This window comes from Rattus norvegicus, chromosome 1 (genome assembly GCF_036323735.1).
Source record: "Rattus norvegicus strain BN/NHsdMcwi chromosome 1, GRCr8, whole genome shotgun sequence".
NCBI lineage: Eukaryota > Metazoa > Chordata > Mammalia > Rodentia > Muridae > Rattus > Rattus norvegicus.
Window position 1 is genome coordinate 94,677,754 of NC_086019.1, and position 23,794 is coordinate 94,701,547.

The window sequence follows — 23,794 nt, forward strand, 5'->3', positions numbered from 1 at the left end:
GGGAGGCCTGTGGACAGTACTGTGTGAAGGAAGGATGGGAGCCAGAGAAAGGTTCTGAGCCAGGAAAGGCTGTGACATCAGTGGATGGGGACAGACTCCTGTTCATAGGTGCTATTTATTACTTTGTTATTATTATTTTTTAAATTATGTATGCTCATGTACATCTGCGTGTGGGTATACCACATGAATGCAGGTGCTTGAGAAGCCCAGAGGTGTCAGGTCACCTCAGAACAAGAGTTGTAGGCAGTCGTGAGCCACATGAGGAGGGTGCTGGGATCTAAGCTTAAGTCCTCAGCAAGAGCAGCAGGTGACCTGAACCGCTACCTCATCTCCCCAGCCTCCAGACGTTTTAAAGAAACATTCGAGTTCCTTAAAAATCAAACAAGAACAACAACAGAAATAGGAAAGATTTCGGGCATATTTATTTATTTGAGACAGGGTCTCATTGTACAGCCCCAGGTGGCCTAGAACTCCTGTTTTAGACCAGGCTGTCTTAGAACTCACAGAGCTCCATTTGTTTCTTGTCTGGCTGAGCTTTTTAGATAACGATTAAAGAGGAAAACTAGCCTCTCCTCTTGGATTTTTTTTTTTTTTTTTTTTTTTTTGGTTCTTTTTTTTCGGAGCTGGGGACCGAACCCAGGGCCTTGCGCTTCCTAGGTAAGCGCTCTACCACTGAGCTAAATCCCCAGCCCCTTCCTCTTGGAATTTAACCAGGCTGTGTCCATTCTGTTTGTGTACGCGTGTGCACAGGTATAAGGTGCTGATGACAGAATCCAGGGCCTTGTGTATGTCAAGCCAGCGTCAACTGCTGAGCTACGTCTCCAGCGGCTTCATTGTGGAGGCGGGGTCTTGCTATGAAGATCAGGCTGACGTGGACTTAGCCGTGTAGCCAGTCAGTCTGTGGTAGCCTCGAATTCCCAAGCGCTGAGAGGACAGGCCTGTGGTACTACATCCAGCTCACTGTGCCCATAGTTTGACCTGGTGACTGGGGCCCAGAGCCTTAGCAGGACCCTTGGATGTGCAGCTAGAAAGGTGCTGAACCTGCAGCCACTTTCTCTCAGAGGGTAAAATTACCCGATTATGGGGTTGGGGATTTAGCTCAGTGGTAGAGCGCTTACCTAGGAGGTGCAAGGCCCTGGGTTCGGTCCCCAGCTCCGGAAAAAAAAAAAAAAGAAAAAAAAAGAAAAAAAATTACCCAATTGTCCAATTTCTTAAGACGCTGGGGGTCTATACGTTACTCATTTAGCATTCTCCTCTTTACGTTGAAACATGCTAGTCTTCCAGAAAAAACCTGTGGGTTGACTGTGGCCCGCGTGCCACCACTTCAAACTGTGTATTCAGGACTCTTTAAAGGCAACATGGCAGAGGCTCCTTCCCTGGTGATGCAAAGGGGAGGCAGCTTGCCTAGGGTGAGTCTGGACTTCTTTCTCCAGCTTTTACCTTCTTCGACCCCAATGACCCTGCGTGCCAGGAGATTCTCTTTGATCCGAAGACCACCATCCCAGAGCTGTTTGCCATCGTACGCCAGTGGGTTCCCCAAGTCCAGCACAAGATAGACGTCATTGGCAATGAGGTAGGAGCACTTGGGGAGGCCGGGGACGGAGGAGACCTGGTTCCCCGTGTTTGGGTAATCCTATGATGTTATCTGGTGCTCACAGATTCTGCGTCGGGGCTGCCATGTGAATGATCGTGACGGCCTCACAGATATGACACTGCTCCATTATGCGTGCAAGGCTGGGGCCCATGGAGTTGGTAAGAGCCCAGACCCCAAAATCTAGGCTCCCAGCCCTGATATCCCAAAACCACCGAGGACTCATGCCCTAAAAGCACATCTGGAAACTGCTATCCAAGGCTCCAAAACGCATAACTGAGACACCAGGGTCCCTACCGACATGTTGGGCACTTGTATTGGAAAATGACTTCCTAGCTGACCCTGGCCCTTTGCAGGAGACCCTGCGGCCGCTGTGCGCCTCTCGCAGCAGCTGCTGGCGCTAGGCGCAGATGTGACTCTGCGCAGCCGCTGGACCAACATGAACGCACTTCACTATGCGGCCTATTTCGACGTGCCAGACCTTGTGCGTGTGCTGCTGAAAGGGGCGAGGCCCAGGGGTGAGGAGGCGGAGCCTTGCTGGGATGGGGAGGGGCCTGGATGAGGGGTGGAGTTTCTTGGAGGAGGGGGCCCAGGGTTTTGAGAGTGTGGGGGCCACCATCCATCTGGTTAAGGGGGAAAAAATCCCAAGACGAAAGGATAAAAGACTGAGGCTTAACTTTGAAGGGTGCGGGGATTCAAACAGGAAACAAGGGCTAGAGGGGCATGCGCATGCGCACAGGGTAGGGGGGGCTGTTGGCCAGGGTATGTAGTGATTGGCTTATATACAGGATGGACAACAATGGGATAGAAGGGCAGGTTGGGAAAGATGCTTAGAGCCAGGAACCCCGAGCAGAGGTGAGGCTCCATGCAGATGCTGCAGGAGGTCACTCACTCTTACCCTTCCCTCACATGCCCACTTCGCAGTGGTGAACTCCACCTGTAGTGACTTCAACCATGGCTCAGCTCTGCACATCGCTGCCTCGAATCTGTGCCTGGGCGCCGCCAAATGTTTACTGGAGCATGGTGCCAACCCAGCGCTGAGGGTACTGCCACCCACCCCTTCATCTCCTCCCTCCTGCCCCCCCCCCCCTTTCCCTTCAGCGGTGGAGCAAGCCCACTCCTAAAGCATCAGGAAACCTCTGCACGTTTTACAAATGAAATCACACCCGAGATTCACGGAGTAGTCATTCTGCAGCACGTCACTTCTGTTTACTATAAGCCCCGTTTTACGATGGGGAGGCTGAAGTGAAGAGATCAAAAGAATTGCCCAGGATATGCTATGAGGAGTGCGTTCGTTTCTTTTAGTTCTGGGTGACTAGAATCAGTGATGTAACAGGCTCCAGCCTGGAGTCTTGCAGATTGACTTTGAATCTCGTCTTTTTTTTTTTTTTTTTTTTTTTTTTAATGTTTGGTTTTGAGATCAGGTCTCACTATGTACATAGCCCTGGCTGGTCTGAAACTCTGTAGACCAGGCTGGCCTCAAACCCTCAGAGATCTGCCTGCTTCTGCTTCTGCCTCCCTTGCACTGGAACTAAAGGTGCGCGCTACCACTATCTGCCTTTCGAGACAGGGTTCCACTATGTAGGCCTGGCTGGCCCGGAACTCCCTCTGTATACTTGGCAGACATGTACAACTACACCCAGGTCACATCCTATTTCCACATTGGCCTAGGGTGTAAGATAACACAATTCCTGCTTTACCCAATCTGGGGGTCTGAGGTGCGGTCTCCAAAGGGGTAGTATGGCTTGTCCCACTCGGTCCCCATTTCTTGTGTTCTCTCTGATCCACAGAATCGAAAAGGACAGGTACCAGCGGAAGTGGTCCCAGACCCCATGGACATGTCCCTTGACAAGGCAGAGGCAGCCCTGGTGGCCAAGGAACTGCGGACGCTGCTAGAAGAGGCTGTGCCACTGTCCTGCACCCTTCCTAAAGTCACACTACCCAACTATGACAACGTCCCAGGCAATCTCATGCTCAGCGCGCTGGGCCTGCGTCTAGGAGACCGAGTGCTCCTCGATGGCCAGAAGGTTAGGGGTTGGGGTGAGGGGAGGGAAGGACTCAGCTCTCTCATCCCTCCTGTAGCTGGGTGCATGGGCTACAGATGGAATATGCACCCCATGCTGAGCTCTGACAGACCTGTCCCCTGACAGTGACAGCCCATTGCAGTCACAGCTGAAACCGTGCTTAGCATAGCTCTCTGTGTACTGTGGCTCTGCTGGAAGGCCTGTGACACACTTCACCCTCGGGCACAAAGTCATAGCTTTCACTGGGATGTTATAGGCTGGAGAGCCTCAGGGCGAGGCCTGCCTAGAAGCTAAGGGACCCAGGAGAAGAGAAGCAGGAAGTGTCTTGAGTTTTAGCAATCAGAGGAGGAGCTGAGGAAGAGGCAGATTAAGTGTGCCCCATCCACACACTTCAGCTTTCATTGCCTTGCCTGGTGTCCCTCGGGCCATGCCTATTTGTTCTTTAGGACAGAGGGTCGTGTGAACCCCAGCTCTGCTCTCGTGGAGTTCTGACAATGGAGTAGACAGTAAAGTCCTGCTGTGGCTCTGGTCATTCCCAGTGACAGCAAGGACTGTGACAAACATTCGGTGCCTGGATTTAGGAAACAGATCCTGGCTGGAGGCAGGAGTGGTTTTAGCTGGAGTGTTCTGAAAAGGATTCCTGAGGAGGTGATGTTCAAGCTGAGAGAAGCTCCCAGAGGCCTGGCTGCTGATAGGAAGGAACAGGGTGAAAACAGAGGAATTCTGGGACAGGAGGGGAGCTGGAGGGATTGGAAGATCGCACCAGACCTGCAGACCTCGTGAAGGAAGTAGGACTTGGTGTGTGTGTGTGTGTGTGTGTGTGTGTGTGTGTGTGTGTGTGTAACGAGAAACTGTATGAGTTATGTTTTGTTTCCCAACTGAAAGCTCCTGGGACCGTGAACCGGCCCGGAGGTAAAGGTGATCGCCTCGCAGGTGTGTCAGCGTAAGTTCAGCCACCAGAAACCTTGTAAAGTAGAACTGATTCAAAGACATTCTCTTTTAATTCACACACATGTACCACGGCACTCGAACACACCCCCTACACACCATTCACACGCACATATGGGCATGTGCACGCACATGAATTCTAATAATACTACTAATAATAGTGGGTTTTGGTTTCGTTGTTGTTGGTTTTTTTTTTTTTTCTTTTTTTCTTTTTTTCGGAGCTGGGGACCGAACCCAGGGCCTTGCGCTTGCTAGGCAAGTGCTCTACCGTTGAGCTAAATCCCCAACCCCTGTTTATGTTTTCTTGGACATGATCTCTCTACATAGACCAGGCTGGCCTCAAACTTGGAGATTAATGTGCCTCCGCCTTCTGAGTGCTGGCATTAGAGGCATGTATGACCACACCCGGCAATAATTTATTTTACTCTATTGAGACAAGAGTCTCACTGTACAGGTAGCCTTGTCTGGTCAGGAATTAGTAATTAGATGAGTCTGGCCTCAAACTCCCAGAGATCTGTTTTTGCCTCCCTGGTCCTGGGATCAAAGGTGTGCACCATCGTGCCTGGCTGATAATAACATTTTTAAAGAGCTCGCCATGGCTCACCCGGAAAACTTCCTGTAACTCACCAGACAGTTTGCGGGTATGGGCCAACTCTTCGTATTTTATATCCCAGAAGAGGCTCCAAAAGAAGGGTCTTTTGTCCTTAATTGTGGGATACCCAACACTGTAGCTTGCCCAGGTCCAGTTCAGGTTTGTCACACACCAGCAGTAGGTCCTGGGATAGTGATTCTCCTGTCTGTCAGCTTCTCCAACTGTAAATGAGATGGTAGTGCCACCTCAGGCAGGTTGGGGGTGCATGTCAGAGAGTTAGAGGCCTTTAGAAGAGAGTACGGCACAGAGCCCAGCCCCACACAAACCAGTCAGCAGGCTAGCTCTGTCGGTCTGTCTGTGGTGCTGGAGATGGAGCTCGTGCTTCAGATATATAGGCCAATGCTCCGTCACCGAGCCGCGTCTCCAGTTTTACTTAGCCTGTTCTTCACACAGAGAACTCACAGCTAGGAGTGAGAGCTGAAGTAGCTCAGAATGCTTGCCCGTTAACATGAGCACCAAATGGCTGTGTGTGGTGGCACATTCCTGCAGTCCTAGCTCTCAGGAGGCAGAAGCAGGGGAGTCAGAAGTCCAAGGCCAGCCTGGGCTACTTGAAACCCTGACTCAAAAAAAAAGAATACAAGGTGTGTGAAAATTAGGAGGTCTCATGGAACTATAGTAACCACAGTCACCGAGAACTCTACAGCTAAGTATTTTTTTTAAAAAAATATGTGTATGTTTTTAAATGTGTGCACAGTAGTGCAGTACCCCAGGAGTCCAGAAGAGGGCATTGGATCCCCAGAGCTACAGTCACAAGTGGTTATGAGCCTTCTGGCTGGGTGCTGGGAACCAAACTTCTGCCATCTTGACATCTTAACCATTGACCCGTCTCTCCAACATCCTATGTGTCTTCAAAAATGTTCCCTCCTCTACTCTTTTTTAAAAAAATGTGGGTTGGGGATTTAGCTCAGCGGTAGAGCGCTTGCCTAGCAGGCACAAGGCCCTGGGTTCGATCCCCAGCTCCGAAAAAAAAAAAAAAAAAAAAAAAAGAAAAAATGTATTTGTTATATATTAAGTACACTGTAGCTGTCTTCAGACACACCAGAAGAGGGCATCAGATCCCATTACAGATGGTTGTGAGCCACCATGTGGTTGCTGGGGAATTGAACTCAGGACCTCTGGAGGAGCAGTCAGTGCTCTTAACCACTGAGCCACCTCTCCAGTTCCCCTCCCCCACTTTTAAGCCAGGTGTGATGCCATGTGCCAGCACTGGGGGAGACTAAGGCAGGAAGAGGTCCAGGCCTAGCTCAAGGGGGTGGGGGAGCACAGATTAACTGAGACAGGGTCTCACTCTGTAGCCTAGGCTGGACTAGAACTTGCTATGTGATCATGGTTGGCCCCAATCTTCCTGCAATTCTGCCTCAGCAAAGTGTTGGGGTTGCAGACACGAGTCACCAGACGTGGCGTCAAACTTTTAGTTGTATGTCACCTGTAGCTATGACCGTTCACTGCAGTGGGTAAGACAGTTCTGAGACAATCGTTTTTGCTTGTGGCGATGGAACCCAGGGCCTTATGTGTAGTGGCAAGCACTCTACCACTGAGCTCTGTATGCCAGTCCCCTTAACGTCCTCATTAAGTGGATGCAATCTTCGTTCCCATTTGGTGGATAAGGAAGCTGAGGCCTAAAGAGTCCTACATAGTCACAGAGCCAATAAGGGCTAGAGCTCAGATTTGAACCTGGTTCCTGCATCCATTTCTGCCTTGCTGCCTGTCACTGTGGTCTCCAAGGCCCCCGTCCAAACCATGTTATTCTTGTCTCCCCAGACGGGCACGCTGAGGTTCTGCGGGACCACCGAGTTCGCCAGTGGCCAGTGGGTGGGCGTGGAGCTAGATGAACCGGAAGGCAAGAACGACGGCAGCGTTGGGGGTGTCCGGTACTTCATCTGCCCTCCCAAGCAGGGTCAGTCTCTAACTGGGGCCTGGGGCCAGCGGGATGGTATGCTCAGTTCTGATACTGCTGCCTGGGGAAAGGGGATGGGGACGGGGACACAGCAATGGCCAAGGGTCTCTTCTGGCTTGGGCAATGCTACACTCAGTCTCTGCCCCCTCCCCAGGTCTCTTTGCATCTGTGTCCAAGGTCTCCAAGGCAGTGGATGCACCCCCCTCATCTGTTACCTCCACGCCCCGCACTCCCCGGATGGACTTCTCCCGTGTAACGGGCAAAGGCCGGAGGGAACACAAAGGTCAGAAGTGTGGCCGGATGGGTGGGAAGAGGCAGCCTTGGGGACATTGTGTGGGAGCTCAGCTTCTGTTCTCCTCCACTCCAGCTGTAGAGAATAAGCTCACTCCCTGCTTCAGTGACTTGGTTTCCCCCCTGACTCACCACTAGCCCCACCCAGCTTTCAGAAGGACTTCTGGGGTTCCCAGCCCCCTGAGACTTAGTTTCCTCTCAGGCTCGAAGACCTCTCTCAATTTTAGGGAAGAATCTGTCTCTAGGGGTTACTGTTTCAGAAGTTTCTGGTGTTTATGAATAGAGGTTCTCTCAGACTAAAATTCAACCTTATCTTACCACTGTCCCCCCTTTCTCTGAGGGGTGTGTCCATGTATGGACAAGTGTTGGCAGGCATTCTCATAAATAACATGCCTGCTTGTGTGGAGCTCCGCCTGCGTCTGCCTCCTGAGTGCTGGGATTGAAGGAGTTTGCCGCCACTGTTGGCTTCCACTTAAGGGACAGAATCTCACAAAACACTGAACACGAAGATATTATATTTGGCTAGGCCGGCCAGCACACAAGCTTTGGGGATCTGCCTGTCTCCACCTTCTTGATGCCTGCGACTGCCCCTGGCTTTTCACATTGAGTGTTAGGGATCCAAACTCAGGTTCTCAAAGTGGAGCTGAGCTCAACCCTCGGGGTTTGCACAGGCTGATCTTGAACACCTTGGCTCGATGGGCGATGGTGGCACACACCTTTAATCCCAGCCCTAGGGAAGCAGAGGCAGGTGGAACTCTGTGGGTTCAAGGTCAGCCTGGTTTACAGAGCGAGTTCTAGGGCCACACAAACCCTGGCTCAGAAAACAAAAGCAAAAATAAAAGACCCACTTTAGGTCAAGTGACTTTGTCTCAGTCTCCTGAGTCCTGGGACTACAGTCCCACACCACTACCGTCAGCTCCCTTTCTTTTTTTTTTTTTTCTTTTTTTTCAGAGCTGGGGACTGAACCCAGGGCCTTGCGCTTGCTAGGCAAGCGCTCTACCACTGAGCTAAATCCCCAACCCCTCCCTTTCTTTTTCTGTCTGGTCACGCTAGGGATTGTATTCAGGACTTGAATATACGCTAAGCAAGTGAGCATATGCCTCCTAAGCCATGCCTCCAACTTTCTTCCCTGTGTTATCGAAGGGAAATTTTGGGGCTCCTGACTTCCATCTCCATTTTTCCTTTGGTCTCCATATCTTTACCTTTCATTCCCAGGGAAGAAGAAGTCCCCATCTTCCCCATCTCTGGGCAGCCTGCAGCAGCGTGAAGGGGCCAAAGCTGAAGTTGGAGACCAAGTCCTTGTGGCAGGCCAGAAGCAGGGGATTGTGCGTTTCTATGGGAAGACGGACTTTGCTCCAGGTGAGGGTGGGCTCTGGGCTGGGATGTGGCTCAGATGCATAAGGGCCTGGGTTGCACCCTTAGCGCTGAGGTTGAGGCCTCCTGGTGATGCCCTGTTGCAGGTTACTGGTATGGCATTGAGCTGGACCAGCCCACGGGCAAGCATGACGGCTCTGTGTTCGGTGTCCGGTACTTTACCTGTGCCCCGAGGCACGGGGTCTTTGCACCAGCATCTCGTATCCAGAGGTGAGCCTCGCTGTACCCCTCCACTCAGGAAGCCACATAGAGCCCATGTCTCCCCTCAGATGGTCCTTTTGGACAGGCACGACATGGTTGGTTGTTCCACTGTACCTTTTTTCCTTTGGGCTCCCAGGGGTTCATCTCCTAGCCCTTTGTGGTTCTGAATATTCTATGTGTCTCCCTAGGATTGGTGGATCCACTGATCCCCCTGGAGACAGTGTTGGAGCAAAAAAAGTGCATCAAGTGACAAGTGAGTTGGGGGCCAGGATGGGGGAAGGACTGTGGGTTCTCAGCCATATGTTAGTAACAATCTCTGGCATTTAGTTTGATACACATGGCCCAGAAAAATAGGAGACAGGGTCCCAAGAAGATAGGGACTATAGATAGGGAGAAGTTAACAAGGGTATGAGGGTTTGGGATACGGTTTAGTTGTAGAGCCCCTGCCTAGAATCCCCCAGTGAGGGATTAGGGGTGGAGCATAGCTCAACATGCATAAGGCCCTGGGTTCAATCCTAAGCACTGAGAAAAAGACAAAAACCGTCTGTGGGGCTGGAGAGATGGCTCAGTGGTTAAGGGCACTGGCCTTTCTTCCAAAGGGCCAGAGTGGCAGTTCACAATTGTCTGTAACTCAAGATTCAGGGGAACCTGACTCCCTCACACAGACATGCATGCAGGCAGAATACCAGTGCACATACAAAAGATCAAAAATCTGCACTACCAACATTCCTGGAGTGGAAGTGGAAGGATTGCAAATTTTAGACCAACCTCAACTGCAGAGGGAGAAAATGAACGAAACCCAACCTAACAAAAACAAGGGTCTAAGTAGACACTGGGGAAGTGGGGTTCGATGGGAGAATTGGGGGTGTGGATAATTAATGGGTAATGGGAGGGAGAAGTGAGTACTAATAAGAGGTTCAAGTGCATATTGAAATTGAAGGAATCTATCAAGGTCTGGAGACACAGATAGATATGACAGAGTATGTGTGGGCTGGGGTTTCTGATAACACAGGTGCCTTTACTGTCACCTCTCTTGAGACCTTGCCTTCCTCTCTAGTGACACAGCCCAAACGCACCTTCACAACAGTCCGGACCCCAAAGGACATTGCATCAGAGAACTCTATCTCCAGGTGCGTGGCTAACCTAGCAGAAGGTTAGAGACGTCTGCAAGGCCATGGTGCCCAAGGCCCTACTTGGGCTGGGAATGGAAGTTAAGTTGTAAGTAGAGTGGATGTGATGGGGGCGCTGCCTGTAACTGCAGCACCCAGTGGGCGGGAGGACCATGGATTCCGTGCCTTCCTGAGCCACGTGGTGTGAGACTGTCTCATCCATGAAACCCGCTTTAAGAAAGAGAAAGAAGGAGAGGGGAAAGAGGCAGGTGGATCTCTGTGACTCCAAGGACATCGTGCAATTTGGTCTACAAAAAAAAAACGAGTTCCGGGGCTGGGGATTTAGCTCAGTGGTAGAGCGCTTACCTAGGAAGCGCAAGGCCCTGGGTTCAGTCCCCAGCTCCGAAAAAAAGAACAAAAAAAAAAAAAAAAAAAACCAAAAAACCGAGTTCCAGGACACAGAGAGAAGCCTGTCTTTTTAAAAAAAAAAAAAAAAAAAAGCGGTCGACACCTCTGTCTCCTGCTCGGGATACGTGTCGGCCCGGAGATCTCCGTAATAGATCTCCATAATAAACCTCACCTTTGCTTATTACCAAAAAAAAAAAAAAAAAAAAAGCAAAAAGCCAGGCAGTGATGGTGCACACCTTTAGTCTCAGCACTAGGGGGCAGCCTAGTCTACATAGCAAGTTCCGAGACAGCCCAAGCTACACAAAGAAGCTCTGTCTTGAAAAACCAAACGAAAAAACGCAAAGTGTGCCACCCTTGCCTCGTACAGTGGCTCATGTAGCAACGAGGAGCCTGAGGCAGAAGGATTGCCCTCAGTCTGAGAACAGCTTAGGGTAGTGAGACCCTGTCCCACAAACACAATGAAGGGGGAGGGAGGGAGAGCATCTTTAGAGAGCAGGGCTTGCCTGGCTCCTAGAGACTTCATCTGAGGAAGCAGAGGCTCCCCAATCCCCCCAACACACACACTCACACACACACACTCACACGCGCACACACACATACACTCACACGCGCACACACATACACACACTCATGCACACACACTCACACACGCGCACACACACGCGCACGCGCGCACACACACACACACACACTCACACGCGCACGCACACACACAGAGCACAAACCTAAACGGGCAGAGGCAGAACACCAGGCACGGAAGTGGAGCGAGGGAGCCAGATGTCCCTCGCCTGTACCCACCTGACCGGTCTTCCTCTTTCAGGTTACTCTTCTGCTGCTGGTTTCCTTGGATGCTGAGGGCGGAGATGCAGTCTTAGAGACCTGGATACCTAACACAGAGACAGAGTCCCCTCTAGCATCTCCTGACACAAGGAGACCCCAGTCACCCTAAGATAGAGATTCCCAGTGACACCTCCAGAATAGAAACCCCGTTAGCCAGCCCTCGATTACTGAGGTCCCATTATTAACAGATCTCCCATGACGACTCCCCCAAATACAGACCTCATGTTACCCCAAAAGAGATTCCCTGAGTAGCACCTTCAGGCTAGTCCCTGTCCCCTACCCCTCAGAGCAGATTTCCCCCAATAAACATTTTCCACATCACCCAAGGGATGCTGACCCTCTCCACGACAGGACGTTCTTGAGTTACCAGTGGATTAGAGTCCCATGAATGAAGACCCCCCCCACCCCGGTTCTCCTTAAGCATAGGTCATACCTCCAGAATAGCCAGCCACATCACTATCCCCATGTAACATCAGTCTCCTCAAAATGGCGTGACCCCAAGGTCACTAGAAAGACCTTATACTCTCCTCTCCTTCTCAGAGATGCCCTCCATTCACTTAAGTCCCTGTTCTCACCCCTGAACAAGACACCTACTTAACCGGCCCACTCACCTCAATTACAAACACCAAAATCGTCCTGGAAGCATGAATTACAGGACAGCAAGTCTTCCTGCCCTCTGCACCCTTGAGAAACCCCCAGTGCCTTGTATGAAGCCCACCCCACATGGCCCACAGTCCCTGTGCTGGCCAAGGCTCCCAGAAAATTCTCTATTTTTTAAAGTAATAACTTCCCCCCCTTTGGGGGGATCCCCAAATTTGGAGACCCCATTCTAGAACACTGGGGAGTTCAAATTCCAGAGAGAATATATATTATATATAATCCCCAATTCCCCATGCCTCCAAGCCCTACAATCTCTAGAAGACCCCAAATTTCTAATTCCCAGGACTTCCCCCTACCCAAGTCACAGAATCTTCAAATCCCCAGGGAATCCCAAACTTAAGATACCAATCCCAAACCCTCAGGAAATCCCCCAACACAAGGTCCTTAGGACCGGGAGGAAGGAACCTGTTGCCAGGAGAACATCCCAGGCTCTCAGGGCATCTCAAACCTGACTCCCAGGCACCAGGAGACCCCAAACAGAAAGTCCCATCTTTGGAACAAGGATAGGACTCTAATACCCTTAGTCCATGGATCTTTAATTTCCCAACCTCCAAACTCCATGGGCCCCACCCTCAAGGGAACCCCCAAGTTCCAAATCTCTGATAACTAATATGTGCAGGGCCCCAGGGCTCTAACAGGACCCCAAATCATGGAGTCCCTACTTCAATCTACCTTCTGGTCACAGGTCCAAGACACTAAATCTGAGTCATTGGCCCCAAAGGACTTCACAGCACCTGGGCCAGACCAACAGCCTGAGGGAGAACCTGAGGGCCCCGTGGGTCCAGAGCAGACCTGGGGCCCTGACCACCAAGGACAGCTCACGACTGCCCCTTCACTGCATGTCCCTAAACTCAGCATGACTCCTGTCCTCTTCAATAAAGACGTTTCTATGGCCTTCTTGTGTCAGGTCTCTGGGGGTTTACTACATTGACCTTGTGCTCTTGCTGGGTAGGAATGGTGGACGTTTTGCTTTGTTTTGTTTTGTTTTTTATAACGTCTTTTCTCTGTGTCAGTGGCGTAGGACCTGCAGCTTGCCATACAGAAGGCTAAGTCCTTCAGACTCCCTGCAGCCCGCCTCGCTGTGGGTCTCATCCAAGTCCACACGGATGTGCGTGTCGGTTAGGTTCTGGAGTCCTGGTTGGTAGGAGCCAGGCGAAGTCCCGCCCCTGAATTTAGGACGCAGCCTATTCTTGAGCGAGAATAGCGGGGTGCTGAGTGAGAGCGCTGATTGGCTGGAGGGCGGGCCCATAAGGTTCTTTGAGTATGCCCAGTGGTCTAAAACCTCCTACGTCAGTAATACTGGGCGGAAGTGACTGGGGGGGCGTGCGACCATGAGCATGTTGAGTCTGGAAATTGGAGAAGACGTTGTGGACGGTCAGATTTATTTTTGGGAGGGGGGTTTCGGGGGAGCTGTAGAGGTGAATGTCCAAAGGGCTGAAAGTGGAGATCTAAGGGGACTCAGGGTGGGAGCTCTAGGGGACTCTAGTGTGGAATCTTGACATCCAGGGTCTGGGGTCTGAGAGGTTCTACCGGGGAAAGAAGCTTTAGCAATCGGGCTCAGGTCCGGGGGTGCTGTAATGAAGGGGACACTCGGCAAAGGAAGTCAGAGAGGGTTCCGAGTGGGGTGATAAGAGGAAGCTGGGAGTGGACAAGTCTGAGAAAGCTCAGATTAGGGGAGCAGAGGTGCTCAGAACGGGAGATGTGAAGGAGCTGAGGTGACAGGAGGGTCCTTAGGCTCTGAGGGACCTATGCTTATGGTTGCATTCGAGAAAAGCTTCATTTGTGGGCTCAGAGAATGTTCTCTGGGAGGCTTGGGAAGACTCACGTATACTTTGGTGGGCATCGATGGACAGAGCGATGGAGGAGTATACTGACTGTTGATATCAGAGCTGGGATCTGGGGGTTGGAGGAGGAGGAGTGATCCTCGGGTGGCTTTTGAGAAATTGAAGACTCCAGCTTTAAACACAGGAGTTTATAGGAAGTCTGAGGGTAGGATCTGGCCCCTGATAGGCTAGAAGGAAGGCTGGTCACAGCTTAAAGATAGGAGACTTAGTGACTTACCCCTCCCCACAGGACGGCACACAAGGAGTTGATATCCATGGAGGAGCAGGACGCCAGGATCCCAGCACTGGAACCATTCAGGGTGGAACAGGTTGGCAAGACTGGGGTGTAGGGAACGGACGGGTGTGAGGTGGGTGGGTTGACAGATCGATTCCTGGGTCTCTTGGTTGGACTGCCCCAGCTCGCCTCAGAGTCTAGTCCTCTGCCCACTTCCAACCTGCAGGTTCATAGGCCATCCCAAGTCCCTCTCAACTTCTTTTTTTCGGAGCTGGGGACCGAACCCAGGGCCTTGCAGTTGCTAGGCAAGCGCTCTACCACTGAGCTAAATCCCCAACCCCCAAGTCCCTCTCAAAAGGGAAAGGTTGCCCAGTCATGATAGGATCCCTGTGTTGGGCAAAGCTGCTTTTAAAAACCTTCCTAATGCGGGGACCCTTTAATACAGTTCCTCATGTTGTTCTACCATAAAATTATTTTGGTTGTTACTGCATAATTATTTTATGAATCATAGAGTAAATGGCTATATTTCCTGCTGGTTGGATCTGTTGACCCGAAGAGGTCGCGACCCACAGGTTGAGAACCACTGTCCTAAAGGCAGTCTTTCCTTCATAGGCGCCACCTCTAATCTACTATGTCCCTGACTTCATCTCCAAGGAAGAGGAGGAGTATTTGCTTCGACAGGTGACCACAGTGCCCCTCTTTCTTTTCTTTTTTTTTAGTGTGTGTGTGTGTGTGTGTGTGTGTGTCAAACGGCATAAACGTTTATTGGGGGAGGGGCCATCAATCGTCCTTGGCTGCTGCTTTCCTCATGGCTGCCAGCACGTTTCTCAGCTCCTCCTGCTTCCTTTTGGCATGAGTGCGCATGCCCACCCTCTTTTTTTCTGCTTGTCCTTGAACACCTCGAGCAACTCCCTGGCCCATTGTTCATAGGGCGTGAAGCCGTACTCCTCCCGGATCATGTCTCACATGAACTTGGTATACTTGAGGCCCACAGCCATGGGGTAGCGCGGCGCCATGGCTGCTGCTCTCCTAGGGTGGTCGGAACTGGACCCCCTCCCCCAAGTGCTCTTCTAGCCTGCCTTTCTTGTCTTCTCACAATTCTTTTCCAACACTCAGCCTCCATATGAGAACCGCAGAACTTCGGTGGGAACCCTGGCAAGGAGAGTCCCTTAGCACACCCTCGATCCTCTCCACTCCTCTTTCAGACATTCCCTGGTCTGTCTGAAAGAGCTTTCTCAGTCAGATGTGGTGGCACAGACTTGCAATCCCAGCTAGGAAGGCTGAAGCAGGAGGATCCCAATTTCAGGCCTTTTGGTGTTTTAGATTCGTGTGTGTGTGTGTGTGTGTGTGTGTGTGTGTGTGTGTGTGTGTGTGTGTGTGTGTGCCTGCTGTGGGGTCCATGCTAGGCACACACACTACCATCAGGACACACCTCTGCCAGCTTAAGGGTGCACTTTATAAAGCTCACATTCTCTACCCTGAGATAGTCCAGTTTAACCTTTAAAACAAGGGTGTTATTGAGATCACATTCCTGACAGGAATAGCCCAGTGCAAATCCCAGAGCCTTGGGAACAAAGTCTCAGAGCTCCTTTTCCCTATGTTGAGACGTCCCAAGTTGTGTGTGGTGGCCCGTGCCTGCAGTGCCAGCTCTGGGTAGGAGGATGCAGGAGAATCAGGAGATTTTGAAAACAGTCTGGGATACATGAGACCCTATTTCTCCCACTCCCACCCCCTGCCACAAAAAAGGGGGGGAGGATCGGGACCCATACCACATCAAGAGAAAAATCCCGTTCATAGCTGTGGTGCAATCTGGATAGAGCATGTGTTACCCCATTGATTGCCAAAGTTGATTCAGCCGGTGTCTGGCTTGGCAAGTGTCTCTGTGCTTCCCCCACACCTTCATGAGACTCCTCGAAGCTAAACTCTCAATAAAGCAACCTCCCTGGATAGAGGAGGACCATTTTCCAGTCAAGGTTATGTGAATAACTGCTCTCCCCAACTAGAACCACCAGACTGAATAGCTGCTCTTCCCAACTAGGACCCCAGACAAGCTATGGATAGTCCCGTTTTCACCCTACGTGAAGGCCCTTATGTGGGCATGTGTAGAAAAGTCGTGAAAACCCCATCCCTCACCTTCTAGGTTTTCAATGCCCCAAAGCCAAAGTGGACCCAGCTGTCCGGGAGGAAGCTTCAGAACTGGGGTAGGTGTTCCTGGCTAGAGATGTGATCGGGAAAGACGAGAAGAACTCAGGTTTAATGGTTTCAAAGTATGTGGGGCTATCTCCAAGGGTCCCAGGCGTCCCAGAGCAAGGAGGACTTAGGGCTTGGTGGTGGTCTTGAGGGACGTAGGCATCTACTGGTTAGTTGGGAGTATCTCGAAGGGCCAAGTGCTTTGAAGGAAGCTTCAGAGAGATCCAGTGGCGGTCTCCAAACCTCAGTGGGTAATGTTGCTTCCAGCCACTGGGACATCCTTAATGGGGGTACCAGATTCCAAGACTCTTTGGGTGCCTTCAAGAGTCCCTTGCACTCTGCAGGTGGGCTCCCCCACCCCCGGGGGATGGTCCCTGAGCGACTCCCTCCATGGCTTCAACGCTACGTGGACAAAGTGTCTGACCTCAGCCTTTTTGGGGGTCTCCCAGCTAACCATGTCCTTGTGAACCAGTACCTGCCTGGGGAGGGCATCATGGTAACCGCACATCCTCATCCCACTTCCCCTGCTGAATCCCTCCCCCAGATCTCCAAGTCATTAAGAGGAGGGCAGCCATCATGCTCGCCTCCCCTGACTAGGCACACTCCGCCTAGGCACGTCCCTCCCTGTCCCAGCTTGGGACCCCACTTTGACTTAGTGGAGTGGGGTAGCCTCCTGCCCTGGCCATCTCTGGTGCCCCCTTCCTCCCCAGCCTCATGAAGATGGACCATTGTACTACCCAACAGTCAGCACCATTAGCCTGGGCTCCCATACTGTCCTTGACTTCTATGAACCTCGGCAGCCAGACGATGACGTCCCTCCAGAACAGGTGGGTCCTGAGATGATGTCCCAAGCTTTTAGGCGCATTCTGACGTCTGACCCCATATACTCCAGGACAGTCTGACTGTACTTGCATCTAGAGTATTCCTGACACCCAGATATGTTCCTCTATGGGTATCCCTACTGTCTCCCAGATACCCAGTCCAAACCCAGCCAATGTGTATGGTGCTCCAGCTGCCATGATAGCCACTGATACTCCTTTCTCTGTGGTATTGGATGGCTAAGGGTATGAGTGACTGCGTCCCTCCCACAGACCGCTTGAGCTCAACATGGTGTTCCAACAAACTGTTTTTTTAGAAATTACTATTTACTTATTTTTGTGAACAGGTTTATGTAGCCCAGGCGGGCCTCACGTTTGTGTCTTCCTGTCCCATTCTCGTTACAAGCATGGCTCCAACACACATTCTCGATATTCTCGGGATATCCCAATGTGTCATTCACTCATGTGTACCCCAGTGTCCTCCCAGACTGCAGGCTGCACCTTAACACCAGTGTCCTGAAACTCTAGTCATGTGCCCTATGACCCCTAGATTCTCCTTAACCCCACATGGCTCTGTTGGGGATACCCAACACCCTTATCTCTGACATCTAGCTCTTAAGTCATGCATCCTTGATACCCCAGTGTTCATAGAATCCTCCCCCACCCCACCCCACCCCCCAACACCGTGGCTAGATGTTTCTCAGCTTCACTCCCTAAACTTCCCTCTTTTTCAACCCTTCCACCCAGGCAGGCTTGCTGCAATTCCTGACTAAAGCCTCCCTAACATCCAGAGTCCTGGGATAGGCCACTCCCTTTATCCTCTGTATTAGAGCCTGACCCCAGCAGTGTACCCCCAGATTAGCTCTGTGTAAGTATCCCTGGGACTGCCCATTTTCTGTCCCAGCCCCTCAGATGCCAGTGAAGGCTCCCACAGTGTAGTAACCCTTTATACCATCACCTGTACATAGGCCCTGGCTTCTCCCAAAGGGCTCCGTGCTCACACACGAGCACGGGCACGCACAAACACAGCCCAATAGCCTTGTCCCCAGAACCTATAGATTACCACTCCTCAACCATCAAAGCTTCCATCCCCCAAAGCAAACTCTTTTTCTCCTGGGGACTTGCTGACCCTTGCCCCCTGACCAACTGCTGGCGCCCGCTGACTTTTCACCCACTCCCAAACGCCGGATATCCACTGACCATTATTAATTGATTCCTGCAGCCCAGGCCTCCTCAGCAGCCCATCACCTCGCTGCTGGTGGAACCACGGAGCCTGCTGGTGCTCCGGGGCACGGCTTACACACGTCTGCTCCACGGCATCACAGCCACCCGCGTAGATGAGCTGGACTCCACCTCGCTGCCGCCCAATGCCGCTGCCTGCCAGTCGGCGTTGCCCGGAGCCCGCCTGGTGCGTGGCACCCGTGTCTCGCTGACCATTCGACGTGTACCCCGCGTGCTGCGCGCCAGCCTCCTGCTGAGCAAGTGACCACCAGGCTCCAAAACTCCTGACCTTGGAACCTTAGGGCAGAGGTAGCTGCCCAGGGTTATTTATTTTCCCAGTAACTGTGGAAACCACGGAGAAGTCACCATTCCAAATAAACAGAAAATACCTTTATTCATTTTGGATTTTTTTTTTTTTTTTTTTTTTTTTGGCTAGGTGGGAACTGATGCTTCAGTTTCTTTCTTCCTTCCCTCCCCCCTCTTCAGTACTGGAAGTAGAACCCAGGGCTTCTCGGATGCTATACAAATATTGCACTAGTAAAATATAACCCCAACAACAATCACGTTATTTTTTTAGTTTCTTGATAGGGCCTCAATAAGGTCTTGGCTAGTCTTGAACTTGAAACCCTTTTGCGTGAGATGACAGGCTTTAGCTGCCAGGTGCTTGGACATTTTTTTCAGTATTACACCCGAGACTTTAAATGAATGGGATGGACCCTGGTACTCAGATACAGCTGTCCTTGAAGGTGACAGGATCCAGGGTCTTGAGGAAATGGGTGGAGTTTTCTATCTCAAAGCCCCGTGGCATGGTGTGAGGGTGGTGTTGGAAGATTTAGGCTCTGCTGGGGAAGAAGGAGTTAAATGCCTCTGCACCTCAGCAGGGCATCAGATTTCTCGGGTCCAGGTTCTTCCAGGAAGGGGTGGAGCTAGGCTGGCTCCTGGGCCTCTCAGTAGCCTCGGTCCTGGGTAAGTCCTGCTAAGAAAGCATGGGACACTGTCTAAGAAAGAGGCTGTTACTGGACATCCTCACCTGACTATCCCCAAGTGCACAGCCATGGCCCAGTTTCCACTTCTTGGCCATGGATTCCCTCCAGAGCCTGTGAATCACCCCCTGGGAGGTCCTAGGGGGCTGGACGTTGCCGGACCTACCATCTGCCCTGCACCTGAGGAGGAGCCGAGCAGGTGGGGACTGGGGCTTGATAGGGAGCTCCAAGGGAGGGAGCTGTAAGAAGGGCCATGTGTGACCATGGTTGAATAAGGACATGGAGACAACTGGGGATGGGGTTTAGGTGGGAAAGAAGACACTGTGGCCCATCAACATTTCTTCTCTCTAGGCCAGAGCAGGTCCAGGCCTCCTTGGACGCGCCTGAGCATTTCATGGATGAACCGAAGAGCACTGAGTCTGCCACCAGCCCCTCAAAACTACCCCTGGCCTCTTCCCATGAGCATCAAGATGGGGGCAAGCCCTGTGAGGTGAGCTGACCACACCCTCTGTTCCAGTCCCACTTCCCGCCTGTCCCCTTCAATCTGCCTCTTGCTCTAGGAATGATATGATGATTCTGTAGGGGTGCTCGGTATCCGTGGAGGAAGGGACACCGTAAGGTTTGACAATCAGAATAGAAGTATTTCAGTTATTTCTAATCTTTTTGTATATTTACCGTGTGTGCGTCTAAGTGTGAGCAGAAACACAGGCATGTCATGCAGTCATGCATTCGGTTGCCAGAGGCCAGTGTCTCTCAGTCACTCACCACCATGGGTTTCAAGACAGGGCCCCCCATTGAACCTGGCTAGGTTGCCTGGCCAGTGAGCGCCACGGATCTGCCTGCCTCCACCTCTCCAGCACTGGTATTACTGAGCGACCGGTGCTACATGCATGGTTCTTTGTGTACTTACCTGCACAGCAAACACTTTATCAACTGAACCATCTTCCCGGTTCCCCCCAACCTCTTTATTTGAGATAGGCTTTCACTGTGTGGCCCGGGCTGCCCTTGAACCGTCGATTCTCTTGTCTCAGAGACCTGGGGTTATACGTATAATTTACCACCTTTGAGCTGGACATATGCCCATATTTACCAAGTAGGACATGAGATGTTTTATTAACGGCCGCATTCCCTTTGGGGGTACTCTCTTCCATTTCCCCTCCCGGTTTAGACCCATCTAAAGAGCTTTCTAGAAGGCTCGGGAACCTGAAGATCTTAAATTAGATGTCTCCAACATTAGGGTAAAGGGTTGCCAAGTGGGAGCAGCGCGAGTGTTGTTCTGGAGATGGGCACGCCTTCAGAGCAGCACCCACAAGGCAGCAGCTTGCTTGGGATAGGGGTAGCGTATTGGCCCACTGGCCCTGATTTGGGTCCCCTGGAATCTCCAGCACTCCGTCTCTGGTCTGGAAGTACTAGAAGCTGAACAGGACAGCCTACATCTTTGTCTGTTGGGGTTGAAGTTCCGGCTGCAGGACCTGGAACAAGGCCTTGCATCTTGGACGCTGGCCCACAACAGGATTGTCCAGCTGCAGGTCGGCAGTGGGAGGCCAGGATACAGGGGAGTGGGTAGTCCTTGTGTGAGTGTAAGCTTTCTTGGATAGAAAGTGGGTTTGTTGCATATCCTGACTTCTGCACAGGACAGGGAAGACAAAATGACTCCAGGCTCTGGGGTGGGGGATCTGGTATCACTGTCGTGTGTGAGTGTCGAACTGTGTGTTCCAGGCCCTGCAGGCAGAGCTCCAAGGGGCAGCCGAACGTGTGGATGCATTGCTTGTATTTGGTGAGGGCCTGGCAGAGAGGAGTGAGCCCAGAGCCTGGACATCCCTGGAGCAGGTCCTGAGGGCCCTTGGAACCCATCGAGACACCATCTTCCAACGGCTCTGGCAGCTGCAGGCCCAGTTGATCAGCTATAGCCTGGTATGACCTGCCCTGGTAGTCACCAGTCCAGACCCTAGTCCCCCCAACTCCCATGACATCTATCCTCTGCTCCAGGTGCTTGAGAAGGCCAACCTACTGGACCAGGACTTGGAAGTTGAGGGAGACTCAGACGGGCCAGCAGCTGGTGGAGTCTGGGGGCCCTGGGCACCCAGTATCTTCCCCACTCCTGCAGAGTTGGAGTGGGACCCAGCAGGGGATGTTGGGGGTCTTGGACCCTCAGGGCAAAAGATATCTCGGATACCAGGAGCTCCCTGTGAGCTGTGTGGCTACAGGGGATCCCAGAGCAGTGGACAGGGCTTTGAGGTGAGATCAGCCCCCTCAAAGGCTCCTTACTTGACTGGGCCCCACAAGGTACCTTTCTGCACCCTTCTAGTATGGCCTTTTCCTCTCAATGAGGACTTGGCCCTGTCTCTGCCTCTAAGCCTCTCTTGTTCAAATTATTATCATTATTATTATTATTATTATTATCATTATTATTATAGACAGATTCATGCTATGCGGTATAGGCTGGCCTTGAACTCACAATCCTCCTGCCTTAGTCTCTTCAGCGCTGGGGTTATAGGCATGCCCGCCTACGTGTCCACCCTAGCTGTCACCATGATTCTCTTGTGCACTCTGTATCTCCTTGCCTCCATGAATCCATTTGCCTCCCTCCTCTCTTCTGTCACTGTCGCCTCATTCCTCACTTCCCTGTGCTGTAGACACAATCCTGACCCTTCTCTAAGCACAGCAGCCACTCCCATCTCTAAGTCTTACCTACATGCCCGGCTCACGTCTCCCAGTTCAGTCCAGTTTCCTTATGCCACCTCTTCAGAGAGCCGCTGTGATCCAACTTAGCATCCCCACCATTACTTCCTGACGTTCCTCACCGCACCTTGACATGGTATATTTATGTGTTAACTTCCTACCTCTCAGGGTGAAATGCTAAGCTCCATGGAGACCAGGAAATTTTGCCCATTTCCCTTCTCACCAAGTCTCCTAGAATTGTGCCTGGCGTGTAATAGACACTCATTAAATATTTGTTGACAGGATGAATAAGTAAAGTTTCTCTCCTCTTGGTTTGGTTCTGCCCCTCTCTCTCTCTCCCATGAGATTCAAGTGTATCTGCATAATTTCTCCTCTGTGGCACCTCCTTCCAGACCCTTCTCTAACCATGCCTCCGGTCTTCCGAGAAACACGAACCTTTCTCTGCCCACAGGACCTGCTCTCACTGGGGCTTGGCCACCGGAAACATTTGGCGGCTCACCATCGAAGGCGTCTCCAGAAGCCTCAGGTGAGCTAGGCGCACCAGGGGATGTCGATCCGAGTAAGAGAGAGACCATGCATACTGACAGCCACACATGTGGAGGAACATTCTCTTCCCTCTGTAACTGAAAAGTCTAGACGTCACGGGTTCAGGACCTAACAAGCATCATCGTTCTGTCTCTGTCTTTTGGTCTCTTCTCTAACCCCAGCTGGAGTCCCTTTCCCCTGGTTTACTAACCCACCCTCTGACCCCCTGACCTACTTGCAGTCCAAAGTCCCAGGCTTGACTTCAACCTGCCCAGCTTGGGTGACAGGCTGCACCCTGAACTAGTCAGAGTGCTCCGACTGGCCAGGTCTGAGTCACATGCCCCCTCACAGAAGAGGGGAGAGCGGAAGCCAGCCTAGAGTGACCCTGAAGGTCTGAATGGAGAGGCACCCACACACTCACATATCATGACATCAGCAGTGTCAGGAAAAGGGGAGTGGATGCCTGAAGGACAGGTACAGATGCCCACCTCACTATCAATTCATGTGTGGTTCAGGGATGATAGAAAAGGAGGAGAGATAAGCCCAGCCCCGTGGGTCTAGAGTAGTGAGAGAATGTCCCCTCCAAGTGTCACTGACATTCCTGCTGCTGCTGTCTGCTATCTACCCTCAGGACAAGAAGAGGCAAGGACCTCCTAGTCTGCCCGATGCGATGCTGGAAGTGGATCGTGGGTGAGAGGCTTGAGAGACTGGGCTTGGGGGTTAGGAGAGAGGGAATCATGGTAGCGGCCCACCCTTGGTTTTAATACCGTGTCTCTTCTCAGGGTCCCAGCTCCTGCATCCAGGCGGCCCCTGACCTTCCTCCTTCTCCTTCTCTTCCTCCTTCTGGTGGGTGCCACATTGTTGCTGCCCTTGTCGGGGGTCCCCTGCTGTTCTCATACCCGGCTGGCCAGGACGCCCTACCTGGTGCTCAGCTATGTCAATGGGCTCCCTCCAATCTGAGTCCACCAGCCCAGACATGTGCATTAAATGTTCACTCTCAAGAGATGTCTGAGAATATTAACGCTTGAGAACTTGGAAACAGACACAGCTCGGATGTGTTCTGACAGCCCCTTCTGTCCTCTTTGTCTTGAAGGCAGAACGCAGAGAGCCTATCTTAGTTGTGGTTCCCTGAATTGTGACACAAAGATCAAATGCAACCCAAGCTGTTGACTGAGTGGTAGGAGAATGTGGACATGATCCAGGAAAGAGAGCAGGCCGCCATTGGTTGGCTTAAAGAGCTGGGGGCTGCAGTTAGTACGCAGAGTACCAAATGCCCGGAGACCCTAGGAAACCATGTGGAGCACGCCCAAACTGGTTCCAGG

The 23,794-nt window shown here is 51.8% G+C and overlaps 3 protein-coding genes across 9 annotated transcripts in view; all 3 read left to right on the top strand.

Annotated features, from left to right (window-relative positions):
- Clip3 (CAP-GLY domain containing linker protein 3) overlaps positions 1-12,890 on the top strand; it is a 16,152-nt gene extending 3,262 nt beyond the window's left edge. Inside the window, exons 3-14 of one of the 2 annotated variants that reach the window (XM_017590049.3) lie at positions 1,434-1,573; positions 1,659-1,752; positions 1,948-2,109; positions 2,516-2,634; positions 3,382-3,618; positions 6,977-7,112; positions 7,267-7,395; positions 8,619-8,762; positions 8,864-8,987; positions 9,167-9,231; positions 10,036-10,108; positions 11,316-12,890. In XM_017590049.3, the coding sequence (XP_017445538.1) occupies positions 1,434-1,573; positions 1,659-1,752; positions 1,948-2,109; positions 2,516-2,634; positions 3,382-3,618; positions 6,977-7,112; positions 7,267-7,395; positions 8,619-8,762; positions 8,864-8,987; positions 9,167-9,231; positions 10,036-10,108; positions 11,316-11,370 (1,478 nt within the window). In that variant the 3' untranslated portion in view covers positions 11,371-12,890. The remainder of the gene's footprint in view (positions 1-1,433; positions 1,574-1,658; positions 1,753-1,947; positions 2,110-2,515; positions 2,635-3,381; positions 3,619-6,976; positions 7,113-7,266; positions 7,396-8,618; positions 8,763-8,863; positions 8,988-9,166; positions 9,232-10,035; positions 10,109-11,315) is intronic. The other variant, NM_001107501.1, reaches the window with a different exon arrangement.
- A 335-nt stretch (positions 12,891-13,225) lies between these two features.
- Positions 13,226-18,676, top strand: Alkbh6 (alkB homolog 6). Of its 4 annotated transcripts, XR_005501802.2 has the most exons (8): positions 13,231-13,369; positions 14,069-14,147; positions 14,666-14,734; positions 16,194-16,254; positions 16,588-16,739; positions 16,954-17,070; positions 17,809-17,929; positions 18,284-18,422. XR_005501802.2 is itself a non-coding variant. In NM_001127450.1 (7 exons), exons 2-7 carry the CDS (start codon positions 14,094-14,096, stop codon positions 18,545-18,547), a joined length of 717 nt encoding a protein of 238 aa, NP_001120922.1. In that variant the 5' UTR covers positions 13,309-13,369; positions 14,069-14,093; the 3' UTR covers positions 18,548-18,676. The 4 variants fall into 4 exon arrangements, 3 of the variants coding, with proteins under 3 accessions (XP_038960415.1, NP_001120922.1, XP_063139690.1); NM_001127450.1 differs by lacking the exon at positions 17,809-17,929 and having other exon boundaries at positions 13,309-13,369; positions 18,284-18,676; XM_039104487.2 differs by lacking the exons at positions 16,194-16,254; positions 16,588-16,739; positions 16,954-17,070; positions 17,809-17,929 and having other exon boundaries at positions 13,226-13,369; positions 18,284-18,676.
- A 436-nt stretch (positions 18,677-19,112) lies between these two features.
- On the top strand, positions 19,113-23,477 carry Syne4 (spectrin repeat containing nuclear envelope family member 4). Of its 3 annotated transcripts, NM_001415792.1 has the most exons (8): positions 19,232-19,464; positions 19,617-19,755; positions 20,651-20,794; positions 20,985-21,179; positions 21,255-21,503; positions 22,399-22,473; positions 23,104-23,162; positions 23,255-23,477. In NM_001415792.1, exons 1-8 carry the CDS (start codon positions 19,337-19,339, stop codon positions 23,430-23,432), a joined length of 1,167 nt encoding a protein of 388 aa, NP_001402721.1. In that variant the 5' UTR covers positions 19,232-19,336; the 3' UTR covers positions 23,433-23,477. The 3 variants fall into 3 exon arrangements, with proteins under 3 accessions (XP_008757465.1, NP_001402721.1, NP_001009283.1); XM_008759243.4 differs by lacking the exon at positions 21,255-21,503 and having other exon boundaries at positions 19,113-19,464; positions 23,255-23,473; NM_001009283.2 differs by lacking the exon at positions 20,651-20,794.
- Positions 23,478-23,794: the final 317 nt, after the last annotated feature.